Raw genomic sequence first — 23,043 nt, forward strand, 5'->3', positions numbered from 1 at the left:
AAGCTCACAACCTCCCTGAGAGAGTGCTCACTTAACCTACCATCCTCTTGGCCAGAACTTGAAAAGTTATATAGCATTATTAACAGTACACAACAACATTATTTTCAGATAGGAGCATAGAAGAACATTATGCCTAACTGAAACTGCATGAGGCAACTTAAGCAGACAGAATGTAATTACCAAAGTAAAAATTTGATTAATGTAAAAGATTAACACCTCTCCTCTTACAACAAGCAGGGGCAGCTCTAGCTTTTTTGCCGCCCCAAGCATGGCTGGCAGGCTGCCTTCGGCGGCTTGCCTGCGGGAGGTCCTCGGTCCCGCGGATTCGGTGGCTTGCCTGCTGGAGGGTCCACCAGTCCCGCGGTTTTGGCATACCCACCGTCGAATTGCCACCGAATCCGTGGGACCGGTGGACCTCCTGCAGGCAAGCCACTGAAGGTGGCCTGACTGCCGCCCTTGCAGGGACTGGCAGGGCGCCCCCCCGCAGCTTGCCGCCCCAGACACGTGCTTGGAGCGCTGGTGCCTGGAGCCGCCGCTGACAACAAGTGCCATGGGAGCTTTTATGTTCACAGGTGTGTGAAACCTCAGCTTTACATCTAATCAGAGCAAGAGAACAGTGCTTTTTAGCACCATGCTGGGGCATGGTCTAGAACTGACTCCAAGGGAAGAGTGCTCTGACTGAATGGCTGCTCTGACTAATTTCTGCTGCTAAACAAAGGTTCCACATGTGACAAATGGCCTCCTCCCGTTTCAATGAGTTTCTGTTTCACTAGCACTGGGTACAATCTGTGCTGCCTGGCCAACAACAGTTAAGTCCCCATTTACTCTGACAAAACCCAAAGCATTTTTTTGTTATCCTGGCATGGAGCCTCTCCAAACACTGCAGCAGGATTATTTCATTACTGGAGTGCTCTTTGATAAATGGTCTCCAGTCTCACTAGGCAACGACAACTACGTTCACCTCTGAACCCTTTATGCCCAAGAGGCCTTAAACCAGCTAAAGAACTGACACCACTTACTACTTTGCTAGAGACATACACATTTCAAACTATAACTCTGGTAATTAAAATTCCATGGCGAAGACTGCATGAACAATAAATACAAGCCACTTCGCCTTCCTCTGAAGAAATTTTTCATAGCAAGCATGCTCTTTAAAACAACTTCCAATTGTGTTTCACACTCCCAGGACCATGGACTTTCAGCTGTAGCAAGTTCCAGTTAAAAGTGAAGTTCTGAAGAAAGGCTAATAATAGGTAGTGAGCAAACAGATTATTTTGGATAAGTGAAGTATTTTGGCTGCATAATACATATAAACAACAAAGAGAACTAAGCAGGGACATGTTTTCTTTGTATAAAATTCAACAGATTGCAACTGCTCTCATCTTCACTAGAGATGTTTAGCCTTCAGAGACTACTGATATCTCTTATTTTAGGATTTTACACTGTTGCCCATCACAGTAAACCCTGGGTGCCTGGTCTCAATACACACGGCTTCATCTTGATCCAAACAGCCTTGTAGTGTGATCCCAACAGACATTATAAGTAGGGCTGTCAAGCAATTAAAAAAATTAATCACGCGATTTAATTGCATTGTTAAACAATAATAGAATACCATTTATTTACATATTTTTGGATGTTTTCTACATTTTCAAATATATTGATTTCAATTACAACACAGAATACAAAGTGTACAGTTTTAATTACAAGTATTTGCACTGAAAAAAACCAAAAGAAACAGCATTTTTCAGTTCACCTAATACAAGTACTGTAGTGCAATCTCGTTATCATGAAAGTTGAACTTAAAAATGAAGAATTATGTACAAAAAAACCTGCATTCAAAAATAAAACAATGAAAAATTTTAGAACTGGCAGGTCCACTCAGTCCTACTTCCTGGTCAGCCAATCACTCAGACAAAAAAGTTTGTTTATATTTGCAGAGGATAATGCTGCCCACTTCTTGTTTACAATGTCACCTGAAAGTGAGAACAGGCTTTCTCATGGCACTGTTGTAGCCAGCGTTGCAAGATATTTATGTGCCAGATGAGCTAAAGATTCATATATCCCTTCATGCTTCAGCCACTATTCCAGGGGACATGCATCCATGCTGATGACTGGTTCTGCTCTACAACAATCCAAAGCAGTGCAGACTGATGCACGTTCATTTTCATGATCTGAGTCAGATGCCACCAGCAGAGGGTTGATTTTGTTTTTTGGTGGTTTGGGTTCTGTAGTTTCCGCATTAGAGTGTTCCTCTTTTAAGGCTTCTAAAAGTATGCTCCACACCTCATCCCTCTCAGACTTTGGACGGCACTTCTGATTCTTAAACATTGAGTCAAGTGCTGTAGTTATCTTTAGAAATCTCACATTAGTACCTTCTTTGCATTTTATGAAATCTGCAGTGAAAGTGTTCTTAAAATGAACAACATGTGCTGAGTCATCATGCGAGACTGGTATAACATGAAATATATGGCAGAATGTGGGTAAAACAGAGCAGGGGATGTACAGTTCTGCCCCAAAGAGTTCAGTCACAGATTTAATTAATGCATTCTTTTTTTAAAGAGCGTCATCAGCATGGAAGCATGTCCTCTGGAATAGTGGCCGAAGCATGAAGGGGCATGCAAATGTTTAGCATATCTGGCACGTAAATACTTTGCAATGCCAGCTACAAAAATGCCATGTAAACGCCTGCTCTTACTTTCTGGTGACACTGTAAATAAGAAGAGGGCAGCATTATCTCCTGTAAATGTGAACAAACTTGTTTGTGTTAGTGATTGGCTGAACAAGAAGTAGGACTGAGTGGACTTGTAGGCTCTGAAATTTTACACTGTTTTGTTTTTGAGTGCAGTTATGTAACAACAACAAAAAAAAATACGTTTGTAAGTTGCTCCTTCACGACAAAGAGATTACACTACAGTACCTGTATGAGGTGAATTTAAAAATATTATTTATTTTGTTTATCATTTTACAGTGCAAATATTTGTAATAAAAATATTCACCTTGATTTCAATTACAACACAGAATACAAAATATATGAAAATGTAGAAAACATCCAAAATATTGACTAAATTTCAATTAGTATTCTATTGTTTAACACTGCGATTAAAACTGCGATGAATCACGATTAATGTTTTAAATCATGATTTTTTTGATGTGAGGTAAATGCGATTAATTGACAGCCCTAGTTATAAGTTATGCCTAGTCCATATTTGCATGGAAGAAGTTCCAGGAGCATGGAGGCTGCTGCTGATTCAGTAGGTGGGACTCTACCCTTCAAGTCAAAACTGAAACAATGCACTTGGGATCATTATGCTGCTGGAGGTGCTGTGTTTAGGATAAGTAGTAATATCAAGGTTCTCACTACTTATGGCCGTTAAACAATAGAAATCCTGTGGCACTTTCTGTAGTGATGTGCTAAACAACTGTTATAATTCTGTTTTTTGTAATGTGCCTTTACATTTCTAAAGAGTCTACCTGTCTCTCTGCTTTTAGGCCCTCCATTCTGTTTCAGGTGCAGAATATCACAGAGAAACATGCCCTATGCTTTCTCAATGAGACTTTATTTTTGTTCTTTCTTGGGGTTTTCCCTTAATCTAGAGTTCAAGGCATTCAAACTGAAGGTATATTTGTGCATGAAAAAAAATCTAATATTTTCTGAAAGAGCTGAGTGTTCATGCCAGAGCCCTGGCTAAATTCATACTAATGTAATTACATTTTTCCCATCTACACTTCCTGTGCAGCTTCAGTTAATTACAGCATTCTTCGCTGTGTGCCCTAAAGTTTTGAGTAGTAAGCTGTTAAAAAGCGCTAGTGCCTCACTCCAGAGGCTGCTTTGATATACTAGGATAAAACACCTTAATATATCTCGCATATTAGTATAAGTTTCCATAGCAGTTAAGGAACTTTGAGATAAAAGGAACTATATAAACACATTATATTCCATTGATATTATTACTGTTATATTGTTTGGTTTCACTTTCGCCATCTCAAGCCTAGGTTTTTCTCATCTTCATTCTTCAATTTATAATTTAACTTTTTCTCCCAGGCCTTAAAGTCACACAGTACCATGAACTCCAGCAAAACAGTACACCTGGGAGGGGTCTCCAGAGGGCTGACTGGTGGTGAGGTGCATCATAAACGTACCTGAACAATGTTGCTGAACTAATAAATATTAATTTCTATTGTCAGTAAATAGTAGAAGCAGTACATTTTGAAGATCACTTTAATCAGACTTTGCCTCAGGTTCAAACACATCTTTATCTGTCTCTCTGCAATCCCCTGCCCCCTGAACCCACATCTACTTGCAGTGGAAATTATTGTTCAGGTCTGTACCTTTACATAGAGCCTTTTGGACACTTTCACTCCATCTCCCAGAAGGAGTGCATCTCAGTTCTTCTCTAACCCCAGACAAGGTGAATCCCCGGGGACAGCTCAACTGGCACACTGTTCCAGATTTTGATGGTCCCTGTCCGCAACTTGACGGATGAACTGTCACACTCTCAGGCTTCTGGAAGATGGGGCAATGCACCTCTACAGGAAGTAAACAAACAAATGTCAGCAGACACAGAAAATATACACATCCAAAGTTACCAGCAATTAAGAACCCCATAATAGAATGTAGAAAATAATCTGAAACTTGTTCTAAAATTCACTACAACTCAACCCCATTGATGATCTCTACTAATAAGGTATTTTTCACTCAGCCTTCATGAAGGATAAAAAGTTTCAGATATAACAGAATTTTCTAGGCTATTTATTATCTTCCTTGTATTGCATGAGTTACATTGTGCTTTGAAGGCCAAACATTAATTTTACTACTGACACTTCTTCTGTGACAAGAATAGGCAAAACTCAGATTGTATTTTTATGGACATTTGAAATGGGTGCTGGAATTCAGGTGAATTCTTATGGTTGCAGGAGTTCTTTTTTAGTAAATTACAACCATTGGCAATATTCTCATGAGACATATCAGGTTTGGCTGCACTCTCTTGTATCAGGTCTGCTCCTTTTTCTTCAATTCACCATTTACCTTTCCCCCTCGCCCTCTGCTGGAATCACACCATAGCTTTGTACAAGAATCTATTAATTTCACCTGTTCCTATTTTGTTGTTTCATGGTCACAATACAGATGCTAGAGTATCATTATGAGCAGTTACACTAACTACACTAACACTAACTACAAAGAACCATTTCTACAATGCCATGAAATGAGAACTAAGAGGTACAACAATGTTACTAAAACAAAAAAGTCATTAAAATTTGTTTATTTCAGGTTTCATACATGCCCAATCATCTTGTGTTTGTGAAACGGCTCGTAAGTGAACCTACATCCAGTTTCAAATTATTACAGGCCAATATTTGATTTTGTTCAAACCTAAAATATGAACCGAGACTCAGGGAACTATACATGGCAACCAAAGAACAATTTGCTGGTTTCCATGTAAACGTAAACTTCCAAGTTTAGCAAATGTTGACTATGGATTTGCAGGGACCAAAAATGTAACTTCATGTTATGAAATGTTTTGTGACTAGGGCAGGTCAAATATTTTCAAATTGTGAAGAAAAAATTTAATCAAAATTTGAAATTTCCAAAAATAAAATGGGGTGGGAGGAAGGAGGGAGGGAAATGACTACATTTTCACCTATAGTTTATCCTGTTTTTCAACCAGCCTTATTTATTATTTCAGGCAGTTAATGCAGTTTTTACTGTTGTCATGTAGAGCTGGGCAAATATGGTAAAAGGTGGATACCAAATTTGTACAATAAATGTATTTTCAATAAATGTGCCTTGAAATATTAATATGCCTTCCAAAGCAAATGCCTCAGGAATATGCTAAGTATTAAATGGAATGAATGTATAGCACCAAGATTCATCACAGAGTTCAACAACTTCTTATCTCCAAAGCTATCCAGAAAAGAAGATGGAAATATCTGGGACATGTGTTAAGACATGTATGAACCAAGAGTTTGCCACGGCAGGTGTGTCATTAGGTAGTTGGTCAAACACGTCAAAGGAGCTGACTGAAAGAACCCCTCTGTTGAGCACTATTCAGAGAGAAAACCTATAACACAGAGGATATGCAAAAAGCTTCCCAGGACAGATAGGGATGGTGAAGCCTAGTTCATTCCTTACATGATGTTTGATGGTGTAGAAAGGATTCAGATTCAGAACAGTTAATATCTAGACAAAAAATTCTTTTTGTCAAGTCCTTGAAAAGCTGGCAGTTCTACAAAACTTATTTTAAAGACAGAATCTAAGTATTATAAACATTTCCTGTCCTTGAAACTCTTGCTTTTGAAAAATTAAGATTAAAGTTTAACTTAATAATAATAATACTTCATATCTTGTTGTCATTTTGACGGTCTGCAGATGCCTTGAGTGTATACACATTCATTTTAGACAGAATAATTGTCTTTAAACGTAAAAACTATTTCCATTAGTAAAAATGGTGTTCATTTCTGGGCACCTCTTTATGGGACAGCTATTGACAAATTGGAGAGACAGCAACACCAAAAATGATCAGGAAATCAAAATTAAAAGAGCTAAATTATGAGCTGTTTGGATAAGTGACAATGTAGGGGCAGGAACATAACGATGTAATGACAGGCACAAACACAAAGAGAAGAGGAACTATGTTGGGTGGTACAAAGGGATATGTAACTAGGAGTGAAGAGAAGAAATTGAGAAAGGGAAAATGTAGGCTGAATATAAGGAAAAGTGGAATAGTCTTCTGGGGAAGTGGTGATAGTCTCAGCACTTAGGACATATATTACCAAACCGGACAAAACACTAGACTGTATAAGGAGCAATCCTGTATTATTAGAGAAGGTAACAGATTTTTTAGACAAAGGAAAAGCAGTGGATCTAATTTACCTCAATTTCAGTAAGGCGTCTGACACAGTTCCCCATGGGGAATTATTAGTTAAATTGGAAAAGATGGGGATCAATATGAAAATTGAAAGGTGGATAAGGAACTGGTTAAAGGGGAGACTACAACGGGTTGTACTGAAAGGTGAGCTGTCAGGCTGGAGGGAGGTTACTAGTGGAGTTCCTCAGGGATCAGTTTTGGGGCCAATCTTATTTAACCTTTTTACTACTGACCTTGGCACAAAAAGTGGGAATGAGCTAATAAAGTTTGCGGATGACACAAAGCTGAGAGGTATTGCTAACACAGAGAAGGACCAGGATATCATACAGGAAGGTCTGGATGACCTTGTAAACTGGAGTAAAAGTAATAGGATGAAATTTAATAGTGAAAAGTGCAAGGTCATGCATTTAGGGATTAATAACAAGAATTTTAGTTATAAATTGGGGACACATCAGTTGGAAGTAACAGAGGAGGAGAAGGACCTCAGAGTATTGGTTGATCACAGGATGACTATAAGCTGCGAATGTGATATGGCTGTGAAAAAAGCTAATGCAGTTTTAGGATGCATCAGGCGAGGCATTTCCAGCAAAGATAAGGAGGTGTTAGTACCGTTATACAAGGCACTGGTGAGACCTCATCTGGAATACTGTGTGCAGTTCTGGTCTCCCATGTTTAAGAAGGATGAATTCAAACTAGAACAGGTTCAGAGATGGGCTACTAGGATGATTCGAGGAATGGAAAACCTGTCTTATGAAAGGAGACTCAAAGAGCTTGGCTTTTTTAGCCTAACCAAAAGAAGGTTGAGGGGGGATATGACTGCTCTTTATAAATATATCAGAGGGATTAATATTAGGGAGGGAGAGGAATTATTTAAGCTTAGTACCAATGTGGACACAAGAACAAATGGATATAAACTGGACACTAGAAAGTTTAGACTTGAAATTAGACGAAGGTTTCTAACCATTGGAGGAGTGATGGTTAGAATGGAACAGCTTTCCAAGGGGAGTAGTGGAGGCAAAAGACATATCTGGCTTTAAGACTAAGCTTGATAAATTTATGGAGGGGATGGTATGATGGGATAGCCTAATTCTGGCAATTAATTTGGCAATTGATCTTTGATTATCAGCAGGTAAGTATGCCCAGTGGTCTGTGATGGGATGTTAGATGGGGTGGGATCTGAGTTACTACAGAGAATTCTTTCCTGGGTGCTGGCTGGCGAGTCTTGCCCACATGCTCAGGGTTTAATTGATCGCCATATTTGGGGTTGGGAAGAAATTTTCCTCCAGGGCAGATTGGCAGAAAACCTGGAGGTTTTTCACCTTCCTCTGCAGCATGGGGCACGGGTCACTTGCTGGAGGATTCTCTGCATCCTGAGGTCTTCAAACTACAATTTGAGGACTTTGATAACTCAGACATAGGTTAGAGGTTTGTTACAGGAGTGGGTGGGCGAGATTCTGTGGCCTGCATTGTGCAGGAGGTCAGACTAGATGATCATAATGGTCCCTTCTGACCTTAAAGTCTATAAGCCTATGAGTAAAAGGTCAGGATGGCCTAACAGATCTTTTTCATCTCTGACTCCTACAATTCTACAGGTCCTCTGCTCTCAGTGAGCCAGATTCGTAGCTCATATAAACGGTCTTGGCTCCATTGACTTCAGCTGAGCTACAGTGATTTACAAAGGTTTAGGATCTGACCCAATAAGTCTGGATTTAAAAGGGTGTACATTGGAGCAGAATTTGGTCCCATCAATCTATGATTCTGTAAATGTATACAAATATAAAATAATTTAACACTGCATGGGTCAGAATTTGATTTCAGTTACTAATGCCAATAGAAATACAGGGTGAAAATCCAGCATATGAGAAAGCAAAATCTCTCCCATGTCTGTAAAACAGTGCATCACATGAAGCTGACTGAAACCAAATGAATATAGTACACAGTTAACAAACTAACAAGTGAATTTTGATCTAATGGACAAAAAGAATACTGAACAGCAGGGCACTAACTGACCTCTCTCTCCTCTTCCTTTTATACATAAACCTTGAGGATGAAGACTGGCCATAACACATTTTAAAAGTGGGCACACTAATCCTTTCAACACTAGATGGCATCAGTGCCCCTGGCATTAATACCAGTGAATTGTGTAATCCTGCAGTAATCATGGGCATTGTACAGAGCATTATAATATGAGGAGACTAACATTTCCTGATGTACACTAAATCTAAGATGTTGGCTATAAACCATTCTTCAGTGGCAGGGCTGGTTCCAGGGGTTTTGCCGCTCCAAGCAGCCAAAAAAAAAAAAAAAAAAAAGAGACGTGATCGCGATTGCAATCTGCAGCAATTAAGAGGGAGGTCCTTTGCTCCGAGCGGGAGTGAGGGACCCTCTGCCGAATTGCCACCGAATATCTGAACCTGGCGCCCTGCTCTGGAGTGGCCACCACAAGCACCTGCTTGCTAAGCTGGTGCCTGGAGCCGGCCCTGTTCAATGGAATACAAGAGGGAAAGAGATAAAAGAGTTTAGTGGTGGGGAAATATTAATTTTTTTTTTGCAAGTTAGAAAAAAAGAAAGAAAGAAAGTTTTCATTCCTACCAAATATTTTAATTTTAGACAACAGAATATAATGTAACATAATCATCCAAGACAATTCATTATAACAGCATCCTCAATAAAAAGTTCCTTGAATTAAAAATACACGTAACACACACATACCCTTGTAGGAAAAAAGCCTGCAGTATTTGGCAGGTAAAACTAATTGGGCCCTAACAACCCAGAATAACTGTTATAACATAGCATTAGCGAGACCATTACTGCAATGCTCTGTCCAGTTCTGGAGACCATACTTCCAAAAAGGATGTAGACAAATGTGAAAGGATTCAGAAAAGAGCTGTGAGTATGACATGAAATTTGGAAAACGTTTTCTAGCAAGAGACTCAGGAGCAAAATCTTTTCAATTTACCAAGAGAAGGTTAACAGATGACCTGATCTCAGCCTACAAGCACCTATGCTTGGAAGTATTTCCAATAGTTAAGGCTACAATTTAGTCACAGGTATTTTTAATAAAAGTCATAGATAGGTCACGGGCAATAAACAAAAATTCATGGTCCGTGACCTGCCCATGACTTATACTAAAAATACCTGTGATTAAATCTTGTTGGGGAGAAGGGGTGCTGGGGGGAGCAGGAGGGTGCTGGGGGAGGGGCACTAGGGCCGCCGGAGCAGTGGTTGGTGTGGCTGTCCCCGGAGCCAGCTGCTTTGGGTGGCCCCTGGGCCTGCCGCACAATCCCCCTGCAGAAGTTGCAGAGGTCGTGGAATCCATGACTTCCGTGATCTTCTTGATAGACACAGAGCTTTACTGACAGTACATCCTTTTTTATCTAGCAGAAAAAAGCACAATGAGACCTAATGGTTGGAAGCTGCAGCTGGTCAAATTCAGACTAGAAGTGAGGGGCACATTTTTAACAGCGAGAGTAATAATTCAGAATATCAGTAAGGAGAAGAATTTTTTAAAATGTGCTATTAGGGCTCTGGTTAGCATTTTCATGATCCTGCATTCATTCCACGAGTGGAATTTCACATCTGCTTTCCTTGCGGGTGAGCATTTATACAAGTTATCATCATGTGCAGCCATGGCAGGAGTGAGCCCAGATTTTTCAGCTAATGCTTTTTGCAATGGGACAATCAAAGGAAACTCTGGGTTTTTGGGACCAACAAGAACAAAGCCTTGCCATGGGTGACTCAGAAATCCAGCAAAAACTCTCATATAACCTGCTCGATTATGCAAAAGAGTCTAATAATATCAAACAGCATGAGACAGCCTTTGGATATATAATGGAACTGAATTATAATCATTAAAAATTAAGAAATGACAGAGTAAAATAAGTTTTCCAATAATAATCCTCCAATGGCATTTCAGGGCCCAGGCTTGCTCTTTTGAAGTTAAATAAAATGTTCCCATTGATCTGGGAGCAAGATCGGGCTCTTAATGTACTTAGTGTAAATAATCCAAAATTTATGAATTTATCTTCATGATGTTTTAAAAGCATGTATCTACACCGAGGGCTTAGTGTTCAACCTTGCCCTCACAGAGTCCCCAGTTTTGTCCCCGTAGTTTTTGAATTACAAATAATTATGGACATAATGTAGGTCATTTTAACACATAGGTACAAAATTTACCGATGACGATAACTGAACCCACAATTTTCAGGAGCACCAAACAAGCCTGGCTTCTGAAAAGTCAGTCCCTATGTTCATAATTTCTGTATTTTCACTGGGTTTTAAAAATTATTATTATTAATATTTTCCAGTGAAGTCAGCACTCATGAAAAGTGCAGGACTGGTAATCCTGGAGTCTAAAGTTCTCTGCTCATTCACAGGTTCCCCACACTGCTCCACCAATGTGCTTCAAATGTGACCAGCAAGTTTCCCCCGAAGGGGTAAAAGGCTGGTCAGCATCCTCAGCCCTTTCAACCCTTGGCCTCTGTGCTGGGAACTCCCACAAAGGAGGCAGCGGTAGCTTAAGCTTCCCCCATGCTGCCAACATGCCTCCACCTTTAGCTGGAGGGAGCATCTCTAGCTTTGAGAGGGTAATTGAGTCTCCCCAGAGATTCACCCTTGCCCTCTTCTGTATGAGAGCCATGTCTACCAGGAACTGGACTGTGATCACTAATTCATTTCATAGAGGTTATCAAACAGCCACAGGAGAGGAGCAACTTTTAGATATTGGGGCTGGATTTCAACCAGCAATCTAGAAGTCATTTTCTTATCCCATTACCAATCCCTCCTCAATATATCGTTCTATGTGAACAGACGCGCAATGACCAAAAACATACCCACACATGTTGCCACCTTTCCATCCCACTGAGAGTTTCCTTGACAGGTGAGTTGGGAGTTTCCTTCCAGTTCATAGCCCTCATCACAGGTCACAAAACACACTGTCTTGTATGAGGTATCACCTGACGAACAATTAATTCGTCCGTTTTCAGGTGTGTGGAGTTTTGGACACGTTCGAACTGCAAATGGTAAAACAAGCGTGTTACATTTTCACCATAAACCAGAGGAACAACAGACAGTTTAAAGGTCACTTCTAAAACCCTTTGTCATTTAAATGGATACAGTGAAAATAACATTTTGGTAATCTGACTTTACAAGTGGAGCCGATATTTTCAAAAGTGACCAGTGATTTTGGGTGCTTATATTAAGACACCTTACAGGGGCCTGATTTTCACAAGGTGGGTGCTTACCCCTTTCTGAAAATCAGGCCTCTTTAATATGTCACATTGGGAAATCTGGGTCCATATCTAGTCAATGAAGTTGAAGGAAGTGAAACTAAGAAGGTTTGTTTAGTTAGCTCTGGGAGGAGTTGCTGAATGATGCTGAATGAGAAGACAGCGTTAGTTTGGCTGAGTGTGCAGTTTGTTTGTTTTTTAAATGGCTGAATTGCTAATGCTACATCTTGATACCAATTTATTACACAACTAAAAGCAACGCCAGAAGAGCATGGAATTAAATGTAATCTTGTGCATCAGTCTTGTCTAACACATTAAGCAATAGCACAACTGAACAGTAAAAAAATAAAAAAGCGAGGGAGAGAAGCTCCAGTTCTCCAATCTACTGGTTTTTTTTAAGAGTTAGATCCTGCTTCCATGACTTCCATCAACTTGGATGGAGGAGGGTCAAGGCCTGAATGAGTCATGACTGCGGTGACCTGGGTAGCTTCTATATTGTGGTTAAGAATGTTGATTTTACCAAGTGACCCCCTGCCAATGTAGGAGTCAAACTACTAGCTTTCTTTCCAAATAAGTTCAAAGTTAAGCAAACTTGGCAGCTTTCTTTCCTTTTTCCAGTAGTCTATTGCACATATTGATGAGAAAACATGTGTGTATAATTGTACATATTGACCCAACAGACTACATGTCTTCCTAAAGATAGTAAGAGAACAAAGTTAATCAGTTAGCAATCAAATGAAATCCAGTTGTACCAACAGCCAGGATTACAAGTCTCAAGCAAATAAAAAAATTAGTTTCTTTCAGAGAGAGTTTGATATAAACACATCAGGAAAAAAACGGCATGATTTGTAGCAACTATTGACCAGAAAATAAGGAGTGGCAACCCAGTTAGATGCGTAACATCTAGGCATTACGACTGCCTCGTGTTCACTCAGGTCTAGAACAATGCCCCTCCTCCCCCCATCCCATGTGTATGTACAGGCTTTTCTAGAATGAAAGAGATCAGGAAACTTACTCTAGACTAGAGTCACTAGACTCTTAATGAATTAAATAAAGTATTGCTCTTCAGACTAGTTTTCTATTATTCTTTACCTTAATTGCACTAAGTAAACATATTACAACTCTAATGCAAATCTGTCATGCAAAGAGAATAGGCTTCTAGAGTATTATGTTTTCTACTGTGGCCTTTAATGCCATAGCTGTGGTAGCGTGTGTAGTGGGCATTGCAAACTATCAGGTCCTAGAGGCACCAGGTGACCACGGCTACATATTTTCACAGGTGGTAGCATGTGCCTCCTTGCACCTGTTATCAGGTCCTGCTCACCTGCTGGCGTGGAAGGAATGCACGGCCATTGTTCTGTTCCTTTCAGGGTGACGTAGCTATGACTCACCATCAGCAGCACTACTAACCTTGTGTTCTAGTGTGGAAGGACTGGCACTATGGCTACCCCTCCCACCGGTGTCCTAGGCAGGAGGGAGGGAGCTCCCTTTGAAACTTCATCCCGGTGAGCAGCAAAGCACGGGGATTTGCCACTGTTGAACTTCTAGCCCTTATCCCTCTAAGGGGGCACACTTGGGAAGTGGAGACCTCTGTTTCCATTCCAGTGAGTACGAGCATGAGCATAAAAGATCTATTGGTCTCCTGGGCTATAGCCCACCTAACATTTGGACACACTGCTCATACATATGGCAAAATCTGAACAAAATACTGTCAGCCCCCACCCTCCCACCTGAACACTAAGCTTTTGAATTAAATGAGATCCAGACAAAATCCCAAACTAAAACCCAGCCAACAAGATCTGACAAAACTTAAATAAACTTTCCCCCATCTCTAGTCTCTCTCTCTCTCTCTCTCTCATACACACGCAGAATGCTTAAAGCTCCAGAGCCCTGGTCCCACATTTCTTGAGCATCCCATACTTCCACTGAAGTCAGAGGGAGTACTGGGTGTGAGGCCGTGCAGGATCTAGACTTCTCAAAGGCTAATGGATTACTCTTCACAACACCCCTGGGAAGTAGGGAAATACTATTATCTCCATCGGCAGATGGGGAACTGAGACACGGGCAAGTAACTTAGCCTCTGTAAGTTTACAGCAGGAATGTGTAGAAGAACCAGAAACAGAATCCAGATCTTCCAAACTGCAGCCTAGTGCCTTAACCGCAAGACCATCCTCTTGACCTAAGGACTATCAATCTGGCACTTTCCACAATCACCAAAAATTCCCATAAATGCACATTAAAATATATTCTGTTGGCCTTCAGAATTTTGTTATAGTACACTTTTCTGGATTAAATGGGTGTTTTGTAGTTGGACAGTATTTAGTTTAATTTTATATTAGCTGCTGCTAATTACAGAAGGTGCGCTGATGGGCCTAAGCTTCACTTATCACAGCCATGACACATTTCAGCTAAGTAGCGCAAAATGCCAAAACGTTGAAAGTTTAATGTCGAAACTGAAAGCACTGTGAAGGGATTAAAATCCTTTGGTGTCCTTTCATAACTGATGTGATAAAATACTGTTAGGATTAATGAGACAGCCCATAAATTGTGCCTTTGATCTTGCTCCCTTCTACAGCATGGTTTCTTGTATGAATGGAGAACAGCAGACACGGCATATGCTAAGGATGGATTAAAAGGAAAACTGTGAAACCTTGCAGAAAAAAGAAACCACTCCTCACCCCAAAAAACCAGAAGACAGAATAACTTCTCCCCTAAAAGTGTCCGTGTGGGGGGGACTCTAAACTATACATGTTTAAGATTGTTCCACTTCTCTGTGTGGAGACTATAATCCTGTAGATGATTAGAGTGAAAACTGATCAGTCCTTTCTTTATGCTCCAGTGCAGGGGCTCTCCAGCCTTTTCATTCTGAGGACTCCTTTGTACGAGAGACAGTTTCATGGAGACCTGCTCTCCCAATAGTTCAATCAGCCTACAGTTGGATTTTCAAACTATTTCACTCTGTAACTTGCCTTGTGGAATGACATTGCCAAATCCCATGGATCTTGCTTCCCTGTCCCAAAGTACTAGCAATGTTTTTTTAACATTGCAAGCTCTCACCCCTTCCAGGGTCACTGAAAGTTGCAGGAGGACAGTAAGTTCAGCAACATTCAGCATTAGACTACGCAGCAATTTGTTATGCAAATTCAGGTGGATTGCCATGTGAGCATGTCTCAAACAGTGACTGTTCTCTGGCTCTGTCCATTCCCCTGGTCTCCGCCACACATCCTTTCCCTAAGTGTAACCTGACCTGCACACCAGCCAGTGCATGGCTATAAGCTTCCTTTCTCCAAATGGGCTGTGAAAGGTGGAAGAGCAGCCTCAGTCCATAAGTGCCTGTAGGAGGTCAGAAAGGAATCCCACATCCTTTGTGGAACTGCACAACTGGTTAAGGTGTCCTGCATGTGCATTGGTGGAACTGGAAGGTGGATACCTTCCTCTGAAACATCAAGTATTAGGCCACAGCCAGAGGCAAGATGGAATTGTGATCTGATTCACTGAGGCAGGGGTTGGCAACCTATGATTTTTGACAGCATGCGGCAGTGGGCTGAGCGCCTCAGCCCGCCTCCGCTCTGGGGTTCCCGCTGCTGGCCCCTTGCCAGCCAGGGTCCCACCGCCCGGGACACTCAGTGCCCACTGCTGGCCTGGGGGAAGGAACCCCAGGCTGGCAGCAGGCTGAGGCCCCAGCTGGCAGGAGCCAGTGGCCAAAACCCCAGAGTGGCAGCGGACTGAGCCGCTCAGTCGCTGCTCTGGGATTCTGGCTGCTGGCCCCTTGCCAGCCGGGTTCCCCGCCGCAGCTCCACTCACCTTGTTCCAGCTGGAGTTCCAGCGCAGGCCCCCTGCCAGACAGGGTCCAGGCCTCCGGCCCTGCTCAGCCCTACCAGCCTCCAGCTCCACTCACCTCAGCTGCCGATCTGGGGTTTCAGCCGCTGACTTCCTGCCAGCCGGTTACCAACTGTTCACTCAGAAGCCTGTATGCAGCTTAAAGTATCCAAATATGTGCCAGACATTGGAAAACTCAGGAAGGAAAAGCCAGGGCAAGAATCACACTAAACTAATGAGATCTGCATTTTAATTTAATTTTAAATAGAGGTTCTGAAACATTCTGAAAACCTTGTTTACTTTACATATAACAGTAGTTTGGTTATATAATATATAGACTTATAGAGAGACCTTCTAAAAAACGTTAAAATGTATTACTGGCATACGAAGCCTTAAATTAGAGTGAATAAATGAAGACTTGGACACCACTTCTGAAAGGTTGCCGACCCCTGCAGTAATACAACGTTCAAATGTAGTTATTAGCACTCCAGGAGGCCCTCTTTGGATAAATACTTTTTTTCAGCCTCTCTTCCTATTCCCAGTCATGTCATTTTCAATCACTCCTTCTGATTACCTCCTTTCCAGTTAATATATCCTCACATTCAACCTCCAGGTAACAGACATTGTCCAATGGAACCACATTCAAAACTCTTCTGAGATTATCCACATGGCCTGGAACTTTCCTTTTTCTTTCATTCACATGATAAACCCAAGGATCATAAATCAGAAATTTGGAAGCAATATTCTTCGTTGAAGTTGATCCCCCCGGGTTCCAATGCCAACATGCATCTAATCCACCAGATGGATCCCTCACGGGTATTCTGAAACCCCCATCCTGCAAATCCTTATTTACTAACCATAACTTTATTTACAACCCTAATTTTATTCTAGTAGTTCCACTGGTGTCACTTGAGGAAAGTTAGTAACAGACAGGATAGGTGTGTACAAGAGGACAATGTGGAATGTTTACCAGGATTTCAATCTCTAGCAGATGATACCACTCTGCATTTCTTATTGAAGGTTTTCTTCCTCCATTTTAGTAAAACAGAAGATAAAATACTCATCATGGGGTTTTCCTTTTGAATATTCCTTCATTTGTGGTTTACTCTCAGCCAGCAAAACCAACAAAACCAACAAACCTCAAACCATTAACAACAAAACAACTTGTGTCAAAAGTTTTTTTTCCAAAGAAATGGCTTTCATACCTCTGCATGTGGTCTCTGAGCCAGACCAGAGGCCATTTGGCTGACACAGCCGGATGCTGCTTCCCACTAGGTCAAATCCTGCTTTACATCGGATTCCACAGGCAGCGTTGAAGTAGTTGTTGCAGACGTTCTGGATAAAGTAACCATTTTCAGGGGGCTGCAGCTCAGGGCAGTGGACAACTAATTAATCATACAACAACAGGGTTAGAGATTCCAGAAGCATTATTTTCATTTCATTTCCCACTCAGTTAGTTTATGTCTTTAATTTGGCTGGTTTGATTTGTTAATTTATAGTATCTATGCTTTGGGGGCGTGCATATGAAACACTATAATAAATCCCACAGATGTTTGGCCATCTCATTTCAGCGAAACAGTCCAAGAAGGGCTAAGATTACACTGTCTATGCATCCTAATGTGCCTTTCCTCTCTATTCATGTTCTCTGATTGGCAAGACTTACGTTCACAGGCCTGTCCTGCAGTACGATACCCATCCTTGCAAACACAGTCCTCGATGGAGGTACTTCCAGGGGGAGAGGTGTGGTTGTCATCAGGACAAGAGATGCAAGTGCTGATTCCACCAGGTGAACCTTCAGGCTTATATGTTCCTGATGGGCAAGCTATCAAACAAAAAAAGATGACTTTTAGAAGAAGAAAAGGTGAGACTACATCCTTTCTGAACGTTCACTGGACTACCAATTTTTGAAAGGATTTTTTAATGCACACTTCCTTTTTAGGGTATCTTGAGGTGCGGGGATGACCAAATTGCATGTTTAATAGCTATGCTTTCGTTGCTCCCCTTCCTCCTCTATTTATACACCATTAATTCAAATTCAAAGCAGGACCCATGTATGTCTATAAAGTTATTAGTGCATATAGGGTCTGAACCAAAGCCCACTGAACTCTGCGGAGGTCTTTCCATTGACTTCAGTGGGTTTTGGATCAATGCCATAATTTACTTTCTACATAAGAAGCCTCACTCTGGTTTTACATTGGTGTAACTCCGCTGACTACTCATGGATTATACTTGTATAAATGAGATCAGAATCAAGCCCAAGGTTTCCAAAACATGACAAAATTAGGATCAGGCTCAATAAATAAAAATGCTCAGCATACTGAACTAACAGAATCCGGCATCTGACTTCACAATTTAGATGCTATGCTATATATAGGTGTGAATCATAACACAAAGAGCAATTAATCAAAACAATTACTCCCCAAAGCCTTTACAGTAGTTTATACTCTACTCTAGAATTTTAACTCTATGTGCACAACTATGCTTGAGGAATATTTAAGAGATGTTGTCAAGAGACAGAGAATAGACAGAAAAGTATGGGCTAACAAAGGCAGAAACAGGAGAGGTAGGATAGTCCAATTATTAGGGCATTAGTCTGGGATTTAGGAGACCAAGGTTTAATTCCTTATCCATCATAGACTACCTGTGTGACACTGGAAAAGTCACTTAGGCCTTGGCTACACTGGCGCTTTACAGGGCTGCAACTTTCTCGCTCGGGGTGTGAAAAAAACACCCCCCTGAGCACTGCAAGATACAGCGCTGTAAAGCGCCAGTGTAAACAGTGCTGCAGCGCTGGGAGCGCGGCTCCCAGTGCTGCAAGCTAAACTCCATGAGGATGTGGAGTACATCCCAGCACTGGCGCTGCGACTACATTCGCACTTCAAAGCACTGCCGTGGCAGCGCTCCCGCGGCAGTGTTTTGAAGTTTCAAGTGTAGCCATACCCTTAGTCTTTCTCTCTCTCTCTCTGTCTCAATTCCCCAATCTGTAAAATGGGATAACAGCACTGCCCTACCTCACAAGGGTGTTGTGAGGATGAATACACTAAAGATTGTGAGGCACCCACACGCTATGGTAATTGGGGGCCATAAGTACCTTAGACTGCATTCTCTGTAAGATGCTGATGCCTAAGAAATTACTTCCTGAGCTATGAGACTCATGAAATGTTGCAACAAGCCTAAAGAAAGCTGAAGTTCAGTCAGAGTCTATTAGTTTAAATCAGGGGTAGGCAACCTATGGCATGTGTGGCATATGAGCTCATTTTCAGTGGCACTCATACTGCCCGGGTTCTGGCCACCGGTCCGGGGGGCTCTGCATTTTAATTTAATTTTAAATGAAGCTTCTTAAACATTTTAAAAACCTTATTTACTTAACATACAACAATAGTTTAGTTATATATTTTAGACTTCTAGAAAGAGACCTTCTAAAATGCATTACTGGCATGCAAAACCTTAAATTAGAGTGAATAAATGAAGACTTGGCACACTACTTCTGAAAGGTTGACGACCCCTGGTTTAAATGCTTACCACTTAGTATTCTGTTTAAACTTCTCTTACAGACTGTGGTCCAGATTCTCCATTGTCCTGCATTATGTGAAGTCATTACATCAGTGCAAAGTGAATGCAAAACATACCAGTTTGATTTAGTAGTGTTTTACAGCCCCTTTGCACTGATGTAAACAGCTGCATAAGGTACAGGACAATGGCAAATCCGGCTCTGTAGCTTCCAGAGAACTGTGTCCAGAAAAATGTGTCCAATCTTAAATTCTTTAAAATGTCTTTTGTTTCCAGCACCAAATATTTCCTAGCTTTTTCAATTATCAGAGGTCTAATTCCTGAAGGTCTCAGATTGTGCCTATATCTTTTTTATTGTGACAGAACTGGACCAATTCTGTACTTTGAGTAAGTTTAAAAGTTAATACTTTGACATTTGTCTTATTAAGACAAATAGATTTCTACTCTCCTCTGAGCCCTCTTCCCCCACCTCCCCAAAAAGCCCATCATCATCCAGTCAGCCATATCTGGTGAATTACACATTGAAAAACTATAGCTTAGAATATTTAGAGTTTTATTTTCTTGAACATGGTCGCTTCTTAAATATTTTCCACAGATCATATTTTTTCTGTCTCTCTTTGAAAGTTCACAGCTTTAATTTGAAACTATGTGATAAAATGATTGAATGATGCAAAATATTAAGTGATGTAATACAGTGTGTTGCAAGCTGTCTGGCTGGGTCTATGTTGTAGAATGGCTCTTTAAAATTGCAAATGAAAGCTCCTAAATAAGAAAGGAAGTAATTAAAGATCAAAACATTTTAGAAGGTCAATTTGAGTCTTGCTAAGGGAAGACCGGAAGGCAAATTTACTCACAACTACAGAAGGAATTCTTTTTTAAGTGACTTATTAAAAAAACACTTGCAAAAATGCCATTTAATTACATCATATTTTTGCCATCAGCCGCTTCTAGCTCCCCTGTGACTTCATTAAAAGTAACACACTCTTTTATGAGACCATAAAAATGAGCAAGAAAGTGCCATCCACTCTATATTCAGGATCTTTATTGATATTGCATAGAAATAGTTTTAATAAACATTAAACTGGGTTTTCTCCTTAATGACAAATTATATCTACCCAGATTAAGCTTTTTAGAAAAATGAAATCTTTACCACTGAAAATGAACAACTCTGTAGTACAATTACCCAACACCGCTAAAGACACTTTTATTAAATTGCCTTTACTGCAGTATTCATGGCATTGTCAACCTTTTGTAATGGAAATAGCACTAGTTTGTGCAATAACAGCAGCAACACAATGATTCCCTTAATAGGCTTCCTGGCAGGTGCAAGTGAATTGCCCAATATCCAGATGATTTTCGTACTTTGGAGTTTTAAACAGACCCAAACTTTTAACAGTGAGAGAAGTTAGCCATTGGAACAGATCATGGAGGGATGTGGTGGCTTCTCCATAAGTGAGATTCTCTAAATCAAGATTGGAGGATGTTCTAAAAGATATGTTCTAGTCTAGTTCCACCACATCCTTGACTGGACTCTATGCAGGATTCACTGGGTGAGGTTCTCTGGCCTGTATTCTACAGGAGGTCAGACCTGATGCTCATAATGGTCCTTTCTGGCCTTGAATCTATAAACAACATTCCAATCTGAACGTCTTTAAAAGGATCCTCCTCTTACAAACTCTGGGCAACCCCCTTTTATACTTTGGGAGGGAGGAAGGGGAGTTGTTCCAGTCACTGTTTTAGTCTTCTCTAATGTCTTCAGAAGGCAGCCATCTGCTCCTGAGCAGGGGGTGGTTTGTTAGCTGGCTCTCCCACCCAGTTGTTTGAATGGTTGGCCATTATATCTCTCTGGACAGTAACCTCCAAGTTGGTGACCTGTCCTTCACCTTAATCTTAGAGTAGCACAACCTCAAATACTTCTCCTGGGCCCCTTACTGATTCTTTCCATCCCCATTAATCTGGAGATAAGATGTGAGAACACCAGACCATTGGGAAACCCGTTCTCCCATGATTCAGATGATAATTTCCAGTCAGGCTAAGTACCGCTACTGTTGCTTCACCTCAGGGTTCAAATTTAATTGTGTTTTGTAGTTGGTAATTTCAGTTCAGTCCTTTGTGAAACTTCAAGTGCATCATCATGCAAACCAGCACACAGTTCCTGCTCAGGTGAGTCACCAAGGTGTAAATGAAAAAAGGATAGTAGCCAAGTATTTTGGAGTGCCTTAGCAGAGCTGAGTGAAAGAGCTTGCCTAGTGTCTGCTGGGAGCAAGTCTTGTGCCAGAGCTACCAGCGTTAAGTTTTCAGGACCTGTAAAAAAGGCATCTTAACAAAACCAGTTAATTTGCAAAAAAATTTTGACTTTTCCTTCTAAAGGAAATTTGAAGGTTCAATCATCTTGTATGAAGAGCTAGTAACTTATATTTTAGAAAGAACCATTTCCTCACAGCTAGGGTGAGTCAAAGCCATATGCAAATAATGTTATTTGTTGGTAAAAAACGGCCAGGCACATGGCAAGTCTGGCTATTTTTAGCTGAGGTTTCAAAATAGAAATTGATTTTTGTCAGCACATTTGCAAGAGACTACTGACATTGTTGAGGGAGTTTCTTCCCATTGGAAAACCTAATATCATCAAGTGTCCTTATGTCTTCTTTATAATTGAAACATCTGCTACGGTGACAGGGCTTATCCCACTCATCTCTTGTTCTAGATGCATTAGTCTCACTACTATCCACAACATCAGGATACAAGCAGTGATCTTTACAAGTCTCACCTACGAAACCACACACTGATCACAAACTTCTCTTGGTCTTAAACAGCCACCAGTCTCCAGATGAAATAACTCCATCAGCAGGATTTACACTTTGTACACAAAAATCACCTCAGGCTGGAGCCCAACTGCAACAGACTACACAGGAGCTTTTTTGGCAGCTGGGGATGGCCAGACTGCTGTGGAGTTATGCTCGACCCATGATGCTGGCTCCATCACCCACTTGTTAAATTTTCAAACAAGCACCTCCGTGCTCTCTCCCATGCTGCCTCTCATGCTTGGGAGAAGCTCCATGTAAACATTCACAAAGCTTGTGGTCATTATAGTGCTCCTTAAAACTCCCCTCTGCCATGAGGCCTACAAAAAACCTGACATGGAACCAGGGAAGTGTATACTAGGGAAAGGTGTAGGAGGGTCCTCTCTGCCCTCTTCTTCCCATGACTGGGAGGAAGAAGATGCCTGTCAAGTGTCAACAAAGCTTTAGGCATATTCAGGCAATCAGAGTTAGGAGTACTGAACAGTGTTCCTCTAGCTCTGTAACTATCTAAGGATTCTGTTAATTCTGCAGCTGTCACCAACAGCAACTAGCATAGGTGAAACGATGAATAACTGCCAATTTGTGTGTGTGTGCGTGTGCGTTTTGTGTGTTACTGCTATTACATGTAACACTTAAGTTTATGCTCTATGCCTCCACTCCACTCCTCTCAGCCTCCATCATAGAGTTTGTTGCCAGCTGAGCTGAGGGAAAGGGTATATGACTGAAACACTTACTGTTATTTATATTATTGTAGCCCTAGGAGCCCCAGCCCTGGCCCAGGACCCCATCATGCTAGGTGCTGTGCAAACACAGAACAAA

At 41.1% G+C, this 23,043-nt stretch overlaps 1 protein-coding gene across 1 annotated transcript in view; it reads right to left on the reverse strand.

Moving 5' to 3' along the window:
- Positions 1 to 23,043, reverse strand: part of SVEP1 (sushi, von Willebrand factor type A, EGF and pentraxin domain containing 1) — a 174,926-nt gene that overhangs the window by 114,269 nt on the left and 37,614 nt on the right. Inside the window, exons 4-7 of the mRNA XM_030567203.1 lie at positions 17,577 to 17,735; positions 17,119 to 17,298; positions 11,699 to 11,878; positions 4,330 to 4,527 (exon numbers count right to left, since the gene is read on the reverse strand). Coding sequence (XP_030423063.1) covers positions 4,330 to 4,527; positions 11,699 to 11,878; positions 17,119 to 17,298; positions 17,577 to 17,735 — 717 coding nt within the window. The remainder of the gene's footprint in view (positions 1 to 4,329; positions 4,528 to 11,698; positions 11,879 to 17,118; positions 17,299 to 17,576; positions 17,736 to 23,043) is intronic.

This window comes from Gopherus evgoodei, chromosome 6 (genome assembly GCF_007399415.2).
Source record: "Gopherus evgoodei ecotype Sinaloan lineage chromosome 6, rGopEvg1_v1.p, whole genome shotgun sequence".
Classification (NCBI taxonomy): Eukaryota; Metazoa; Chordata; order Testudines; family Testudinidae; genus Gopherus; species Gopherus evgoodei.